This window comes from Callorhinus ursinus, unplaced genomic scaffold, assembly GCF_003265705.2.
Source record: "Callorhinus ursinus isolate GAN/ISIS: 27379988/994484 unplaced genomic scaffold, GSC_fseal_2.0 scaffold66, whole genome shotgun sequence".
NCBI classification, from domain to species: domain Eukaryota; kingdom Metazoa; phylum Chordata; class Mammalia; order Carnivora; family Otariidae; genus Callorhinus; species Callorhinus ursinus.
The window spans coordinates 8,114,512-8,130,388 of NW_027397128.1; the positions used below are offsets into that span (position 1 = coordinate 8,114,512).

At 39.6% G+C, this 15,877-nt stretch overlaps 1 protein-coding gene across 5 annotated transcripts in view; it reads right to left on the minus strand.

The window, feature by feature from the left end:
* HDAC8 (histone deacetylase 8) overlaps window positions 1-15,877 on the minus strand; it is a 214,653-nt gene that overhangs the window by 143,938 nt on the left and 54,838 nt on the right. For 3 of the 5 annotated variants that reach the window (XM_073885821.1, XM_025889763.2, XM_025889902.2), the window contains exons 5-7: window positions 10,807-10,919; window positions 6,502-6,579; window positions 5,794-5,902 (exon numbers count right to left, since the gene is read on the minus strand). The exons of 1 other annotated variant lie outside the window; for it this stretch is intronic. In XM_073885821.1, coding sequence (XP_073741922.1) covers window positions 5,794-5,902; window positions 6,502-6,579; window positions 10,807-10,919 — 300 coding nt within the window. The remainder of the gene's footprint in view (window positions 1-5,793; window positions 5,903-6,501; window positions 6,580-10,806; window positions 10,920-15,877) is intronic. One more of the 5 variants, XM_073885820.1, reaches the window with a different exon arrangement.

The following is a 15,877-nucleotide window of genomic DNA, read 5'->3' on the forward strand; positions in this document are numbered from 1 at the left end:
ATTCCCTGAGATAAAATTTTCCAAGAAGTCTTGGGGATGGTATTTTTGCCTTGTGAAAAAAAATTCTTACTTCTAGGTGACACTTCGGGGATGTGGTAGCTTGATGGTTAACAGGCAGACAGATGTGGATTTAAACTCTGGCTTCACCACTTACTGGTTGTGTGACCTGAAGCAAATCAATTTTTCTAAGCTCTAGTTTTCTCATTTGTAAGATGGGAATCAGAACACCTACCTTTGTAGGCACTGTAGATTATATGTTGCTATAAGGATCAAATGAGAAGGATCAAATAAATGTTTCGTGCAATTCCTGACATAGGCAAGTGCTCCCTTGGAGCTAAGCTCCAGGGTGGGAGCCTAATCCGTCTTGTTCACCACCGTCAGTACCTAGATATGGTGCCGGCATAAAGCAGATGCTCAATAGATATTTGCTGAATGAATGAATAAAACTGTGTTATTATACTTAAACATACACAAATCCCCTACTTGCATGGTAGCTCCCCCACTTTATTTTTTTAATGTTTTAAAAATCTTATAAGATGACTTGAGGTGCTCAGTTATTTCGTAGGGAGGTCAGAGTGGCTTCAGAGAGGTGAATTCTGGCTCACACAATAAACATAAACTACTGAGACATTATATTAAGTATTAGTGATGCTTTTTTCTCTTCCTTGTTGGATAGCCATGGAGCTCAGTATAGATGGACAAAAGGAATTCCACAAAGGAATAAAAACTTAGGCTTAGGGACGCCTGGGTGGCTCAGTCAGTTAGGCGTCTGACTTCAGCTCAGGTCATGATCCCAGGGTCCTGGGATAGAGCCCTGTATCGGGCTCCCTGCTCAGTGGGGAGCCTGCTTCTCCCTCTCCCTCTGCCTGCCACTCTGCCTACTTGTGCTCTCTTCTTTATCTCTGTGAAATAAATAAAAAAAATAAAATCTTAAAAAAAAAACAACCTTCAGCTTAAATGAGCTCTTCCTTTAATGAGCTTGCTGTTCCCTAGAGAACAAGTTCCTTCTGGGTAGTCTAGTCTGGTTAGCCCATGCACAGGACAATTAACATTTGCAGTTAGCAGTTGAAGAGGTATAAAAAATTATTTACAATAGAGTAGTATAATATTTCTCTCATAAAAGAAAGGAGGCAAAAATACGAAGTTTTTTTTTTTTTTTCACTCCTGGGATCTTTAAATTTTTCTTTAGGTCAGTGGTCTTTGAGGGGTAAGAAATGTTTCTTTCAATTTTGAGCTACAGAAAATAAGCCACAGGACTCAAGGTAAATAGGCCAAGGACTGAATACAGGTAGATTTTTACTTTAACAAACTACTATGAGGAACCCTAGTTCAGCAGAATGAGATTATTTCCTTGGTTGGGTTGATAGCTCTTACGAGCAAAGTTTTGCATATGTGGATATAAAGACTGCTACTGCATGAAAAGTCCTGTTTAATAGAGCCTTTCATTAGTCCTGTTCATTGTGAAGTTTGTTTAACAAGTGTTTTTCTTTTGGTGAAATATTTATGCAGTGTCTGTACTTAATTATCTCACCAAGTTAATAGTTGAATATTCTTAATAAAATGTGAGGGTGATTTTTCCAAAATGTTGAACTGTCAACTTCAATATATTTTGTATCCATACACATACTATATATATATATATATAGCTTTCTTATGAGGTACATAGTAATTGGATATTTAGTTAAGGCTGTTTTTTTGGCTGTTAGGGGTATAAAATGATAGGTAGGATAAAAACTAAGAAGTTTAAGTACAACCCTGAATTTCTTCTTCCAAACTACACATATATCATAACAGTTCACAGTGGGCAAGTGGTTTGGTCACTTTGCAAGATTTGAGGTTTCAGAGCAGTACCCTACCATTTATCAAAACCTCTCTTGAACCCACAGCAAGGAAGTACGTGTCATTGTCCTTCTGTCCCATAGTCTTTAACTATAAATGCTCCCAAAGTCATCAACGCAATGTTTTAGGTAATAGCTTAAACATTATTAAGACTATCTCATTGCATTCAGATGCAGTTCGAGAGCAAGAACAAGTTAAACATAGGCAGAGCAGTATTTCCTCTTTCAGATGACATAGCTTGGAAACCAGCAAAACCCTCCCTTTGGCAAAACAGCCTTCCTCTTCCAGCAAACTTTGTGTGTATGTGCTCATGTGGCCAAGGAGGGGGAGTGGGCTTTCATGTAAATCAAGATTATAACCATTGTCTCTCTACTGGGCCCACAGCTTCTATTTTAAGGAGGAGGTGTGCTTACAAGAATGATGTTGATATTGCTTTATGCTAGTTAAAACAGGGTTCTACTTATAATACCAACTCTAGTAGCTCCCATGAAAATTATGGGAAGCTTTTGGGAATCAGTGACCCTTGCCCTTCCAAATGAGTATTGAATGACCTAGGTATCTCTGACTGAGATTATCTTGTATATAAGATGGAACCCAAGGTCTTTTGGTGCTGAAAATGTCTATGTAGATTCCTTATCTAGTCTATTAAAAAAAAAAGAAAGAAACCCTAAGCCCCCCCCCCTTTTTTTCTTAAATTAAGAGGGTGTGCTCGGGGTGCCTGGGTGACTCAGTCAGTTAAGCGTCTGCCTTTGGCTAAGGTCATGACCCCGGGGGTCCTGGGATTGAGCCCCATGGCGGGCTCCCCACTCAGAGGGGAATCTGCTTCTCTTTCTCCCTCTGCCCCTCCTCCCGCTTGTGCTCTCTCTCCCTCTCTCTCTCTCTCTCAAATAAATAAAATCTTTAAAAAAAAAAGAGGGTGTGCTCAATCTTAAGATGAAATCATTAAGTCAGACTAGCTGGCAAAGTCAAAAATGCTATAGCAGAGGAAAAAGCCATACAGGAAGAAAGGATAGTAAAGGAAAAAGGACTCATGAATCCCACAGGGAGAGGCAGTTCAGGAGCAAACTAGAAATTGAGTGGCAAATGAAAATTAGAGCATCTTTTAAGTGAACCAGTAATAAGAGATCTTTTATTTATCACAGGTAAGGAGCGAGCCAGAAAATCAATGGGCTCATGGAACATGAGGGATTAAAAGGAGATAGCAGATACACTGCATGACTTTTTTACATGAGTAAGCCATTCCTATGTTGACTATATCTTTCGAGGTAGGCAGATGGGTCAGCGGTCATAATGGAAAATGGGCAACAGACTCTGCTTCCCAGCAACAAACTACAAGCAGTCAAAAACATAATGACTGGAACTAAGTGATATAGTTACCAGGGCTGAACCTCTGCAGAACTATTTAGCTTGTTTTAGATTGTTTTGGTTTTTTGTGCCTCTTTTCCTCTCCTGCTCCACTAACCCAATTCTTGATCCTCTGAATGCTCAGGGTGCTCGTGCTCTAACCCTTTCAAAACTTGCTATGGAGAAAGCATACATCTCTGGCAGAGTGAAAGTTAGGAGAAGGGGTTGTGGCAAAATTCCACTTTAAAACCTATTTCTCATTGTAGAATAAAAGTGTATTTCCTGTTAAAGGAATTTCAGGCAACAGATGGGAGAGATGTTTGGGTCAGGAAGCCTTCCTGGCACCTTTGGAATCAGAAGTGCCTTCACATAACACCTTGACCAGACCTGACTTCTGAAAGAAATCAAAGGGGACAATTACTGTACCTCTAATGAAAACCCGGAACCTGTTATTCTGGATGATCACTGTGTAGATTGGTGGTGTGCCTCCATGAGGCAAAAGGGGCCCTGGGAACTATAAGGTGATGAGTGTCTGGTACTTTAGTAAGCAAGCTGGGAGAATCTTTAATCAGTGCTGGCCTCCTGTACATTAGGGTGGGGGCAGCAACATGATTTCTGTAAAGGGAAATCATATGTGATCGCCCGTGGATCTTTTCTTTGGGGCTAAATTCACTTTTTATTTATTACTTATTTTTAAAAAGATTTTATTTATTTATTTGACAGAGAGAGACAGCCAGAGAGCACAAGTGGAGGGAATGGTAGAGGGAGAGGAAGAAGCAGGCTCCCCACCGAGCAGGGAACCTGATGCGGGGCTCCATCCCAGGCCCCTGGGATCATGACCTGAGCTGAAGGTAGACGCCCAACCAACTGAGCCACCCAGGTGTCCACTAAATTCACTTTTTAAACGCTTCTAATTAAGTCTGATACCGAATCTATATTGAAACAGGAATTACTATGGGATAAACATTTTTTTTGTCCTGTAGTAGGAACTGGTTTAGAGAGACACAAGGGGGAAAATATAAAGGAGAAACAGACATTATGCTCATGGAAGGAGGGTGAGTAGTAGATTTCCTTGGGAGTGGGCACTCCCCAGGTCGGCAGAGAATACTCAGCTTTTCTAGTCAGTGAAATGCCAAAATGATGGGGGATAAAGGTAGATCTCAAGAGGTTTTATGATTGGCAGATGGGCTTCAATAGGGGCATGTGTAAGGTAATTTATTTAGGGAAGGCCAGATACTACAAACTCTCCCTGCAGGATGATGGGTGCTGACTTTTCAATTAAGGCCCAGGAAAAAGCAAGCTCTAGGAAACCCTGTGGACAGAGCACTGAAGAGAAAAACTGAGTTTCTTGCTATGGTAAAAAAAAAAAAAAAAAAAAGAAAAGAAAAGAAAAAAAAGAAAAAAAAAGGACAGCAAAATGTTGAGCACTCTCGAGAAGGGGATTAAAAGAAAAACAAAATAATTCTCCTTTTACACAGAACCACAGGATATCTTCATTGGTAAAGTTACATAAGCAGCTCTGATCTGCACATCTCAAGAAGGACAGAACAGAGCCTGAGGGGAACAAAGAAAGGCAATTAAAACCATCAATGGCAGGCTCCAAAAATAAAGGCCTTTTCAGTCTGACAATACAGAGGTAGCCAGGGGACATGATCAAAACCATGAAGAGGCTAGAGCTGCTGCATGATGACTTGGCTTGCAAAATCTCTTGAGCTAAGAAGCACCTTTGAAGCATCAAGTTTTTATTTTTTAATACTTCTGCTTTGTTTATACAACCGCTGGTGATGATGTCTAGCGTGGGGTCTTTTGGGGAGCCCCTGTTTCCACCAGAGGGTGGGAGAAATCTGAGCTGAGTGGGCTAGGAATCAAAAGCACCTCCATCCCCATTACTTACCTTAAGTAATGTTGACTTGCTGACTTCTAGTCAGACTTACTTTCTCTACTGCTGATGTCAGCAGCGAATTTGTACCTAACCAATCGCCAATTTTTATGAATATGAGTTTACCCCCCCCCCACCGTCCTGTAGGGCTTTTCAGCCCCAATGGTCTATACATTGTAGTCTTGGCACCAAACTGTCTTCCTACAAGTGGTTGTAATTTGATCCTTAACCACAGTAAAAAGAACAGATTCCTGACCCCAATTGTAACGCAAAGGACAGAACTCCAGAACTCGTAATGAAGAACTTTCTAATATTCACACCAGCGGGCGGAAGTAGATCTCCATAACGGGAAGCGGAAATGAACCCTTCCAGGCTAATGGAATGACATGCATGCAGGTTTTGGCTAAGAAAGTAGCAGACAAGGGATAATCCAGGCCAGCTCAGAAGCTCTGCTCTTGGGATGACCTTAATCGGATGGGACAGCAGGTAAGATCAAACCAAGAGTGTGGCTCTGTTCCAAACACTCAGCTCTCCTAAACAAGGGATGGCAACCTGATCAATTAAGTACAATGAGCAGTGTACAAAAGCTACATAGGTATACAGTGGCTCTTTTCTTTTCTTTTTTTTTTTTTCCAAATTGTTCCTTGAAAACAAGAATTCTTAAGATTGGGGGCCCTTTCATCCTACAGAAATGCAATCCACTTGTTACTGGCCCAGTGTTGCTGCCATACCTTTCACAGATGTGGTAATACTTCTCATCCTGTATGCCGTCCTGAATGGGCACATTTACACTGTAGTACCGTCCCTTCCCTAGGCCAACATCAGACACGTCACCTGTTCCTGTGAAAGAGAGGAGCACCAGGAACAGTTTTAAGAACACGAGCATTAGAAAACTCGAAGGATTCTCTGATAGGAGTTCAGGACAGTAAAAGGTCAAGTAGAAGAACGGTCCTGGATTAGTGATGATTTCTGAGGGAATGAAATTAAGAAAAATAATACAGAGAAGTAACTGTTGTAAACAATGTTGGGGAAAGAGGAAAACCATAAGAAAATGGAAAAACCTTAGTTTCCACTTGGCTAGATCAAATTAAAGAACAGAAAAAGGTGAACTCCTTTGCTTGACTTTCCATATGTCTTGGATTGATATAATATTAGTATATCATTGCACTTATCGGGATGTTAGGAGTTACAAAGGGTATCTGATAGGACAGGAAGTATAAGTGACCTGTCTATTGACAGTCCATAAAAGTCATCTGGAGAAACAGTAGTACATTCCTCCTATCATTGTCACCCAAAACGACCTGTGTTAAAATGTTGCACAGAGTAGCACCAATAAAGTACCAACAGCATGGAACTCTCCAAACATGAAACATAAGGATGTATAGAAGAGCTGTAGCATTTCTTCTTCAAATGTAACACTGAGCACACAGATTACTTGCCTGGGAAAAATCCCGGGGAGAATTTGTGCAGGGACACTGTCATGACTTTGGAGGTGAAACTGAAGGCATCTTCTACACCTACCAGAGGGGGGGAAAAAAAACAAACAGCAGAAGAATCACTTTATATATGCAACTCCCGTTTGCAACAACTGAAATGCTAGGAAGCAGCTGTGGGAAGTAAGAGGGAGGATAGCAATAATAAAGCTAACAAGCTGAGGAATAAAAGGAACAAGACCCTCCAGTCTTTGATCTCTTTTGTTATAGGATGAGGTAGAACTCTGGTCCCAAGTGAAGTTTTGGGGTTCCTTTTCAAATGCATGGCAAGTTATAACTTGACTTGCCCTTTCCAAGCAACGGGATGTCCAGGCTCCCTTAGACAACCTCTTCTAGGACGCCTGGGGGGCTCAGATGGTTAAGCGGCTGCCTTCGGCTCAGGTCATGATCCCGGGGTCCTGGGACTGAGCGCCGCACTGGGCTCCCTGCTCGGCGGGGAGTCTGCTTCTCCCTCTGCCCCTCCCCCTGCTCATGCTCTCTCTCTCTCTCACAAAAATTAATAAATAAAATCTTTTTTAAAAAAGAAACAAAACAAAACAAAAAACCTCTTCTAAAAGGTGTGGAAGGCTCGAGCTCAGAATCGAAGCATTATCAATAGGGAACTGGCACCATCTTGGAAGTTTTATGTTCTGTTTTGTTTCAGTGGTTCTAGTTAAATTCTTGGGATTTTTTTTTTTCCCAAAGAAGTACAATGTGGCAATCCTCTGCAAAACATTAGGCATCATGTAGTGAAAACCTAATGATAAAGTGCTTCTCTATGATACAGATTTGGTTATAAGCGCCCTTCACCCAAAGTCTAAGCAGCTTAGAGTGTATCTTTCTCGCCAAAACAAGGAAGGCTAACAGTCCTGGGCATTCCTTAATAGTACCTTTATAACAAAGTTTTAAAGCTTGAAGAAAGAAGGTTGGGGGGGGGTGCTTTTCTAGAAAGGTGTCTCCTTTCCATTTGAACAGAGGCAGAAAATGAATAGACGTCTGGGAGATGGAAGATGTAACTCTTATGAGCCACTACTTATTTCAGAAAAATGCACTGCCCACCTCCACACCTTTCCTCCCAGAATCACATATTGTCATACTATATTCAGACAGTCCATTTGTAAAATGGAAGGACTATTAGTAAATTCATGTACTATCCTCTTCTATACTTCAAATAAAGAAACTGTCTCTGTGTTTACTTAATGCTTTCAGTCTTCATTAGAGGCCAAAAGAGACCTTAGAAAAATATTAACTGTATTTGTGTATCACAGGTATGTTTGAATTTCCCAAGCCTTATGTTTTGCCCTAGGGAGGCAGTTAAAACCAGTTAAAGGCTCCAGGCACAAGGCATTAAGTAAACAAAATAAAACAAAACAAAACATATTAAAATCGCATTTTAACTTAGAAACTGAAGTATAAACAAGGACAATTCATAAAAATCCTGATTATTTCTTGATCCACAAAGGTGGTACCGATTTATCCTTCTATCAGTGGTGTATGAGGGTTCCCATTTTCTCTCACCCTGACTGTCAATGGGTGTTATTATTCTTTTTAAACTTAGGTAGAAAAAAGGATCTTGTTTAGTTTGCGTTTCTCTGAGTGTTAAGAGTGTTGAGGACCTTATCGTATGTTTAGCAGCTATTTGTATCTCCTCTCGTGGGAAATGCCATTAGGTATTGTTAGCAAATCATACTTTAAAAAAGGGACACAGACAGATAGGTGGAGGGTATGGGGCTGAGTGTGAAAGAGAACAGTGGTTAGGTAAACAAAAGGAGGTGAAAGAAAGTGAGGACAGGCTAAGAGTGCTAGTGAAGCCACCAGAGGATGCTAGTTATGGAATCATGGGAGATTTAAAATAAACCAAATGTGTAAGAGTTTGGAGGCAGGGCAGAGGTCACTGGAAGGGAGGTGCTGAAGAGGGGGAAATAAACTGAAATGAAACACACCATAAAAGTTGGGCTAAAACAGGAAACTCTAAATGGTGTAGAAATAACATTGCAAATGGAAAGAACGGTTTCAGGTGACAGTCATTTCATTCTTACGTGGTTCAATTAGAGTTGATTCTATTCTTGAGCTCTGAGACTAACAGTTTGAATTTCATAATCATTCATTCAACAAATATTTTACTGAACCACTGCTATATGCATAGTTCTGTTTGTTCAAGCCATTGTGCAGGACAGAAAGAAGTAAACAACTTGATCTCTGCTCTGGAGGAACTGAAAGTTTCTATGGGAGGAGAAGACAGACACATTAAAGAGTTAACTAACAATACAAGACAATATATAATTAAGTAGCAAGTCAGCGATATAAACAATACAGGACTTGAGGAGGGGAGAGAACACTTGGGCTGGAGTGGTTAGGGCAAATGTGCTACTGTTGGAACTTGAGCTCCTGGGGGGAACTTGGAGGAAAAAGCAAAACTAACTTAGGAAAGAGTAATGCAAAGTCGGGGGGGGGGGCATGGTGGGAGCACTGAGACATGTCTGGGGATCACTGAGTCGAGTAGCCTGGACAGCAGGTAGTGAGCGAGAAGACTGGTGACAGGAGACAAGGTCTCTTTCAGGCAGGCCTCAAAAACAGGGCAGAGTGTGGACTTGACCTTGCAGAGCACTGCTTTTTTAAAGTGTGGCCTGTGGACTGGCTGGACTGCAGCTAAAAGGCAGCCTCTTGCGTTTCGTGACCGGACCCTACTAAATCTGAGTATCTGGTGGACATGGCCCAGGAATCTGCATTTTAAAACAAGTTTCCCGGGGTCACCATGCTACATATGCGAGTTTGAGAACCACTGTTACAGGCCAAGGGTTAGCCGACCAAGGGGCTACATGGCAAATATTTTAGGCTTTGCCAAGCCTACATGGTTTCTACTGCATTTTTTTTCTTTATGACCTTGTAAGAATGTAAAAAAAAAAAAAAATTCTTAAAAAATTGCTGGCCATACAAAAACAAGCCATGGGCCAAATATTACCGTCGTTACAGGCAATAAGGAGCCTCTGAAGGTTTTTGAGCAAGGCTGTTTCGCGTTGGCTGAGGACTCAGATACTCAGTGGACGTGGTTCTCAAAATGGTAAGTTGGTTGTTTTAACTCTTTTCTCCGTTACCTTTAATTTTCTGTCACCATTCCATGGAAGCATCCATCTAGATGAACTCCTTGGGGAGGTCTCCCCCACAATTTCTTCCTTCTTTTTCTGTTTTGGCAGGAGAGCTGATCCTATCCCCTGTCATATACTATTCTTTTCCTCGCTTATGCCTTGATTATGTTAGTTTGTCTCCCCAAATCCCTGGAAACAGGGAAGCAGCCATCACTGGTGGGGAGGAGAGGAGGGGCTACATTTAATTAATTTTACTGGATAAGTGTTCCTAGGTCATCGGAAACATGTGTCACACACAAGATTTATTAAAGAAACAGCAAGTGGGTAACTGTCACTGAAGCTCTACATTCTAGATGGAAAGTACGTAGGAGGGCTTGGGTAGTACCCTTCCAGTGAAATCCTCTAAGGGGGCATTAATGGCCTGAGGCAAATCAAGATTCTGCTGCTGTTAAAAGTTACACCAGGTGGGGGCGCCTGGGTGGCTCAGTCGTTAAGCGTCTGCCTTCGGCTCAGGTCATGATCCCAGAGTCCTGGGATCGAGCCCCGCATCGGGCTCCCTGCTCAGCGGGGAGACTGCTTCTCCCTCTCCCGCTCCCCCTGCTTGTGTTCCCTCTCTCGCTGTGTCTCTCTCTGTCAAATAAATAAAATAAAATCTTAAAAAAAGAAAAAGTTACATGAGGTGCCCTGAGTTTGTGCAGCACTAAATATTTTAGCAATACAAAGAAAGTGGCACAGATTCTGATCACTACATGAGTTGGTATCCCTATGGGTGAAAAATTCAGAGTGTTAGTCCATTATACACTCATTCAATCTTAAGAGTAGCAACGAGGCTGTCAGCTGTAACTGCCGATTTCACTTAGAACCTATGCAAGTGCCCTGAGGGAGGTGACTGAGCGCTGAGGACGTACTGGACAAGATCTCCACTTCTTATCGTTCTCTCCTGGAGAACTTTGCTGGTGGAGGAGAGGGGAGGGGAAATGACAGGAACCTGGTATTTTAGAGCATCTTGGTCAGCACAGGAGGAACTACGTCACTTAGAAGAATCTCTCTTCTACCTTACTTGAGGATTCTAGAAGAATTTCAATTGCAACAGGCATTTCTCCTTTTACCAGTCGCCTAGAAGCAGCTTTACTGATAAAAACCTTCTGGCCTAGCAGCAAAGCACCTTTGAAAGTGAAGGGCTTACCATCTCCATGGTGCAGATCCAAATCCACATAGAGAATACGGTCAAATTTCCGTCGCAATCGTAATATTCCCAGGACAGCATCATTGAGATAACAAAAACCAGATGCTTCATCTCTGTAAGAAAACAAGTTGCTACAGCCAACAGCCAAAAGCAATCCAAGGGAGTCTTTACAGCCAAGGCTCTAACCCTTGAGATCTATTCCAATTCCCCCTTCTTTTAAGAAAAACAAAAATCTACCTACACAGATTATATAGTAAATGGCTCAGAATGATCAGGGGATGGAGTGTTTTGGTAAACTACATATTCAGGTCAATTGGTAACATTTTCCAATTTATGATCCCAGATTTTCAAAGAATTAGAATGTTCTAACTAAATTGGACAAAACAGAGCTTTTCTCTAATGATTCAGGAATGATTTTGAAGACTTGTAGTACCCTAGAATCTAGAAGGGGCCTTGAAGACCATCTTGCTCAGCCAGATGTAGAAGATGATGGAGATTGGAGTCTCTGTACTGATCGTATGACATAACCTAGAAGTTGTTCCTTTCTTTCTTTAAGTTTTTGCACTTGTTGCTCATAAAAGCTGAGTGTAAAATGTACAAATGCATAACCTCCTGGGCGGCATGTGGTTGCCTTTCGGTAAATGTGATTATTACAAGAGAGACTGAAGCAGCCTCCTCTAAAGTTACTGTTTCCTTCACTAAACTTGTCTTCAGTGACTTCACTGGTGTCCTTTAACTTTCTTGCTATTGGTGATACTGTGTCACTTTAACCTCTTGTCAACATTAACCTACTCCTCTATTAAGAGGGACCTACTCTTTTTATTAAGTTGCCATTAAGTCTTGTTGAGTAGATGTAAAAGTGCACTCTTTATCATCAAAATGTATTATAGTTTATTTTTAAGGCCTCATCCTAAATGCTTCAATCTCTTCCGCTTCCACAGACACTTTAAATGTCCAGCCCATTTCTTACCCAAGTTCTCCCTGATATTTGACTTGAAACAGTTCTAAGCATGAGCATCATTTAAAATAGCATCTTCAGTACTATGAGATTGTAAGATCTTTCTAGTCCACAATGCATAAACTTCTTCATGAAATCTCTTCCATAATAACGTTTCATATTCTGAACAATACCCTGGTTCACAGGCTGAATCAACGAGACAGGTACATTGGCGAGCAGGAAGTTGGTAAAAAATATCACCGAGCATTGATTTTTCTTATGAAAGTGAACTCAGTGATCATCTAGCAAAAAATAGCTTGGCCTTAGATATGCACCCGGGAAGAAACCAATATGAGAAAAAGATTGGCCCACCCACGAATTCTCTGTAAATAAGAGTTTTGAAAGTTCCTGGATGCTGTTTTCGAATCATGAAAGGCTTACATTTTGTCAGTCTACTGTCTTAGCACAACAACAAAGAGAAACATCAGTAACTTTTGGATAGGTAAGACAGGATGTTAAGTGTTAGGCAAAAAGAGGAGTGTACAGCATAGGGAATATAGTCCACAATATTGTAATAACTTGGTATGGTGCGAGATGGTAACCGGACTTATTGTGGGGATCATTTTGTAGTGCATAGAAATGTTGAATCACTATCATGTATACCTGAAACCAATAGGACACCGTATGTCAATTATACTTCAATAAAAAATAAGTAAAGAGGAGGGAGGGGGGAGGAGGAGAAATACAAATCAATGCAGGACATACTTTTTCCCCTCAGAGCCTACAAGGGAGACAAGTCATAAGCACAGAAAAACAAAACCAAAAAACAAACAAACAAGGCAAGCAGAAATAATATGGTATATAAAGAATACCTGCCTCTAAAAAACCTGGCCCCCTTCCTTTCCTCTGAGATGTTATTTGTTAACGATCATCCTCCCTATTACAATAGCTTAGATAATATTAATATTATTCTGTAATTCAGGAAGGCCTTTGCATGTAATATTTTCCTAATATGTTCTTAAAGGAGCTCTAGTCTCACTGGAGTATAGAAATAAGTGCTTAGATAAATAGAATATTCCTAACATTCCCAGAAAATAAGGAAACTAAACTTTGAAGACTTTTAATGTACTAAAAGAATATTCCTTTAGAAACAAACTCAGATGTTTTAAGAATTCAAGTTGGCATAATTTACGTAAATCTTTGGCAGACAAGACTAATTTAATAAATTTGGTTACTAAAATTGGCTACGTCTTTTCTAATTTATCAGTGTTAAGTATAATATACATGTAGATTTTTATCCTACTTGAGTATATTCTTCCTAAATTTATACAGGTTTACTAATTAAATGAGCTAACATTACTTCTACTAAATGTCTGAAATTATGACAAATGTAAATTTGTTTAGCCTAATTTAATCATTATTCTAACGAACTTTATTTCAACAGTAATTATGTTTTGTAGTATGTCAGCTTGAAGATAATTTACAAGATCTTTAGGTAACTGAAAACTTTGGGCTGATATTAAGTTGAGTTAATGGATATTCATTAGATACCTGTATCATTTCTAAGAATGCATTAATTATTAAGCATAATTTTGGGTTTATATGCTTTTGCTTCTTTATTTTTACATGCTACAGAGAAAAACTCTATGTATTTGGGTCTGTTAATGAACATGTTCTTTTTGGCCACTTATAGAAGTTGTACTATAAAGGATGTGTATGCATCTAGAAAATGGCAGAAGGTTCACAGAAAGGGAATTTTATTTGTTGAGATCAAAGTTGGCTAAGGTTTGATGGGCTTATTTATCAGATTTCCAAAAAGAACTTCAGTATCAAAAATTATATGCTGCTGCAGAGCTAGAGTTTGGTTTTCTCTTTGTTAAAATGTAATTTTTTTTGCATTATTGGCCTTCTCTTAATAACAGGCTGTAAAGGTTTTGCTTCACTAAGTAATCTTCAATAACAGGCTGTAAAGGTTTTGCTTCACTCTCTAAGTAATCTTCCTCAATAAAAAAGATTTTGTGTCTTTCCAGAATAACCTTATATGGCTTATGTTGACTTTCTTATGGCCTTGATTATTTAAGAAAGCAAAGTCTTCTTACTTAGGAAAGAGATGAGGTTCTTTGTCCTTTTTTGTAAGATTTATTTATTTATTTGTTTGAGAGAGCTGGAGAGTGAGAGCCTGAGAGCTGGCCCAATGCTGCCTAATGCCGGGCTTGATCGCAGGACTCTGAGAACATGACCTGAGCCAAAACCAAGAGCCGGTCGTTTAACTGAGCCACCCAGGTGGCCCGAGATGAGGTTCTTTATGGTCATATTAGCTCCTATGTTTATGTTAAAAATCTTTTATCGTGGCTTTGGTTAAATAGAGAACCAAGTAGCATTTTTCAGTGATCCATCATCTTATCTTAATTGAATCCCAGAAGACCCTGGAAAACCACAAAAGATTTGTTCTTTCACCTTATAAAAATAGACGTGCTAGAAATAATTGGGTTTATTTGTTATGTTACTATTGATGAGATGCACAGGAAGAGTTGCCACATCAGAAGAGATGCTCAGCTTTCCCAAGGTTAAATTGGTGTAGGCAAATTGTTATTAATATAAATATTTCAGAAATTGTATATTGTATAGGAAGTTCCTAAAGATCCATCAATGTCCTCACTGGCCATGATTTGTTTCTATTCGTCAGAGTCATTATGCTGCTTTGCCAGATTTTAGATGACTACAGTATAGTGTTTTCAGTGGTAATTTAAAAATTTTTTTATTGTTAACTTGGTTTCAACTTTATCGTGAATCTCACATCTGCTAGGTCATTAGTTTCGATTGGGGATTCTCAGCATTTACTTATGGGATTTTATTAATATATAGATGTTTAAGACCTACTCCAGTTAACTGAACCTCTTTACTTGATATTCTTGATATATTTTGGGGATATTCTATATATATATATATATATATATATCAGGATTATTATAGGTTATATTTAAGGCTTTTTGTCTCTAACAATTATGTTCATCCATTTTTATAAATTAGATATAATACCCTCTCTTCTTTGGAAATAGGGTTAATCATTATGTTTATGGATATTCTGTCTAAAAACTTTTTTGGGATTGACTTTTATATTATTTTGCATGCCACAGAAACAACTACATGTCCTTGTCAGTTGCATTATTGTTCTTGTAATGAATTCTCATCAGATCTTTCATTTTTGAAAATGATCATAGCAAGTTAACCAAAGCTTTTGTACGTCTTTTGCTATTTACAGATGGTTTTGTTTTATTTTCGTCTGATGTATCCCTGAGAGCACTTGCAATCAGGTACAAGCTAGAGTGCTTCATCTTCAACAAAGAAAGGCTTTCTCAGAGCCCCATGGAAAATGATTTTGCCAAATACTGAGTACAGGCTTTTTATGGTATAACTGAAATGACTTTGAGACCATATCAATGAACTGAGTCAGGATTTCAAGAACTCTAGTTGACAAGTAAACGGGTTAGTGAGACCGCTGCTGCAAGGTCGAGTGGAACAAAAACTAATTACACAGACCTGAATGAAACTGATGAGGGATGATTGTGGATTTTGTTGAGAATATTACTGATGTTTTAAAGCAGACAGACCCATAAATAGAGAACAAACTGATGGTTGCCAGATGGGAGGAGTGCGGGGATGGGCAAAATGGGAGAAGAGGAGTGGGAGGTACAGGTTTCCAGTTGTAGAATGAATAAGTCATGGGAATAAAAGGCACAGCATAGGGAATGTAGTCGATGATTTTGTAATAGTGCTGGATGGTGACAGATGGCAGCTACGCTTGGGGGGAGCAAACTCCATAGGTTATATGGAGTTGTAGAATCATTAAGTTGGACACCTGAAACTAATGTAACATCATATGTTAACTATGTTTAATCAAAACGAAGACTACTGCTGATGTTTCAATGTTCTGATTTCTGGATGTATAAGGGACTCATTTCTCTTTTTTCTTATGCTATCTGTAACTCACAATAATTTAGTAAACCAGGCTTTTTGCAAACAGAAATGACACACTTGTAAATGATACCTCATTGTCCCTGCCTGAGCCCTCCAGGATTCAGAAACTCTTGTCGAGCATTCTGATTTCCATAGTAATATAATTATCTGCATAGG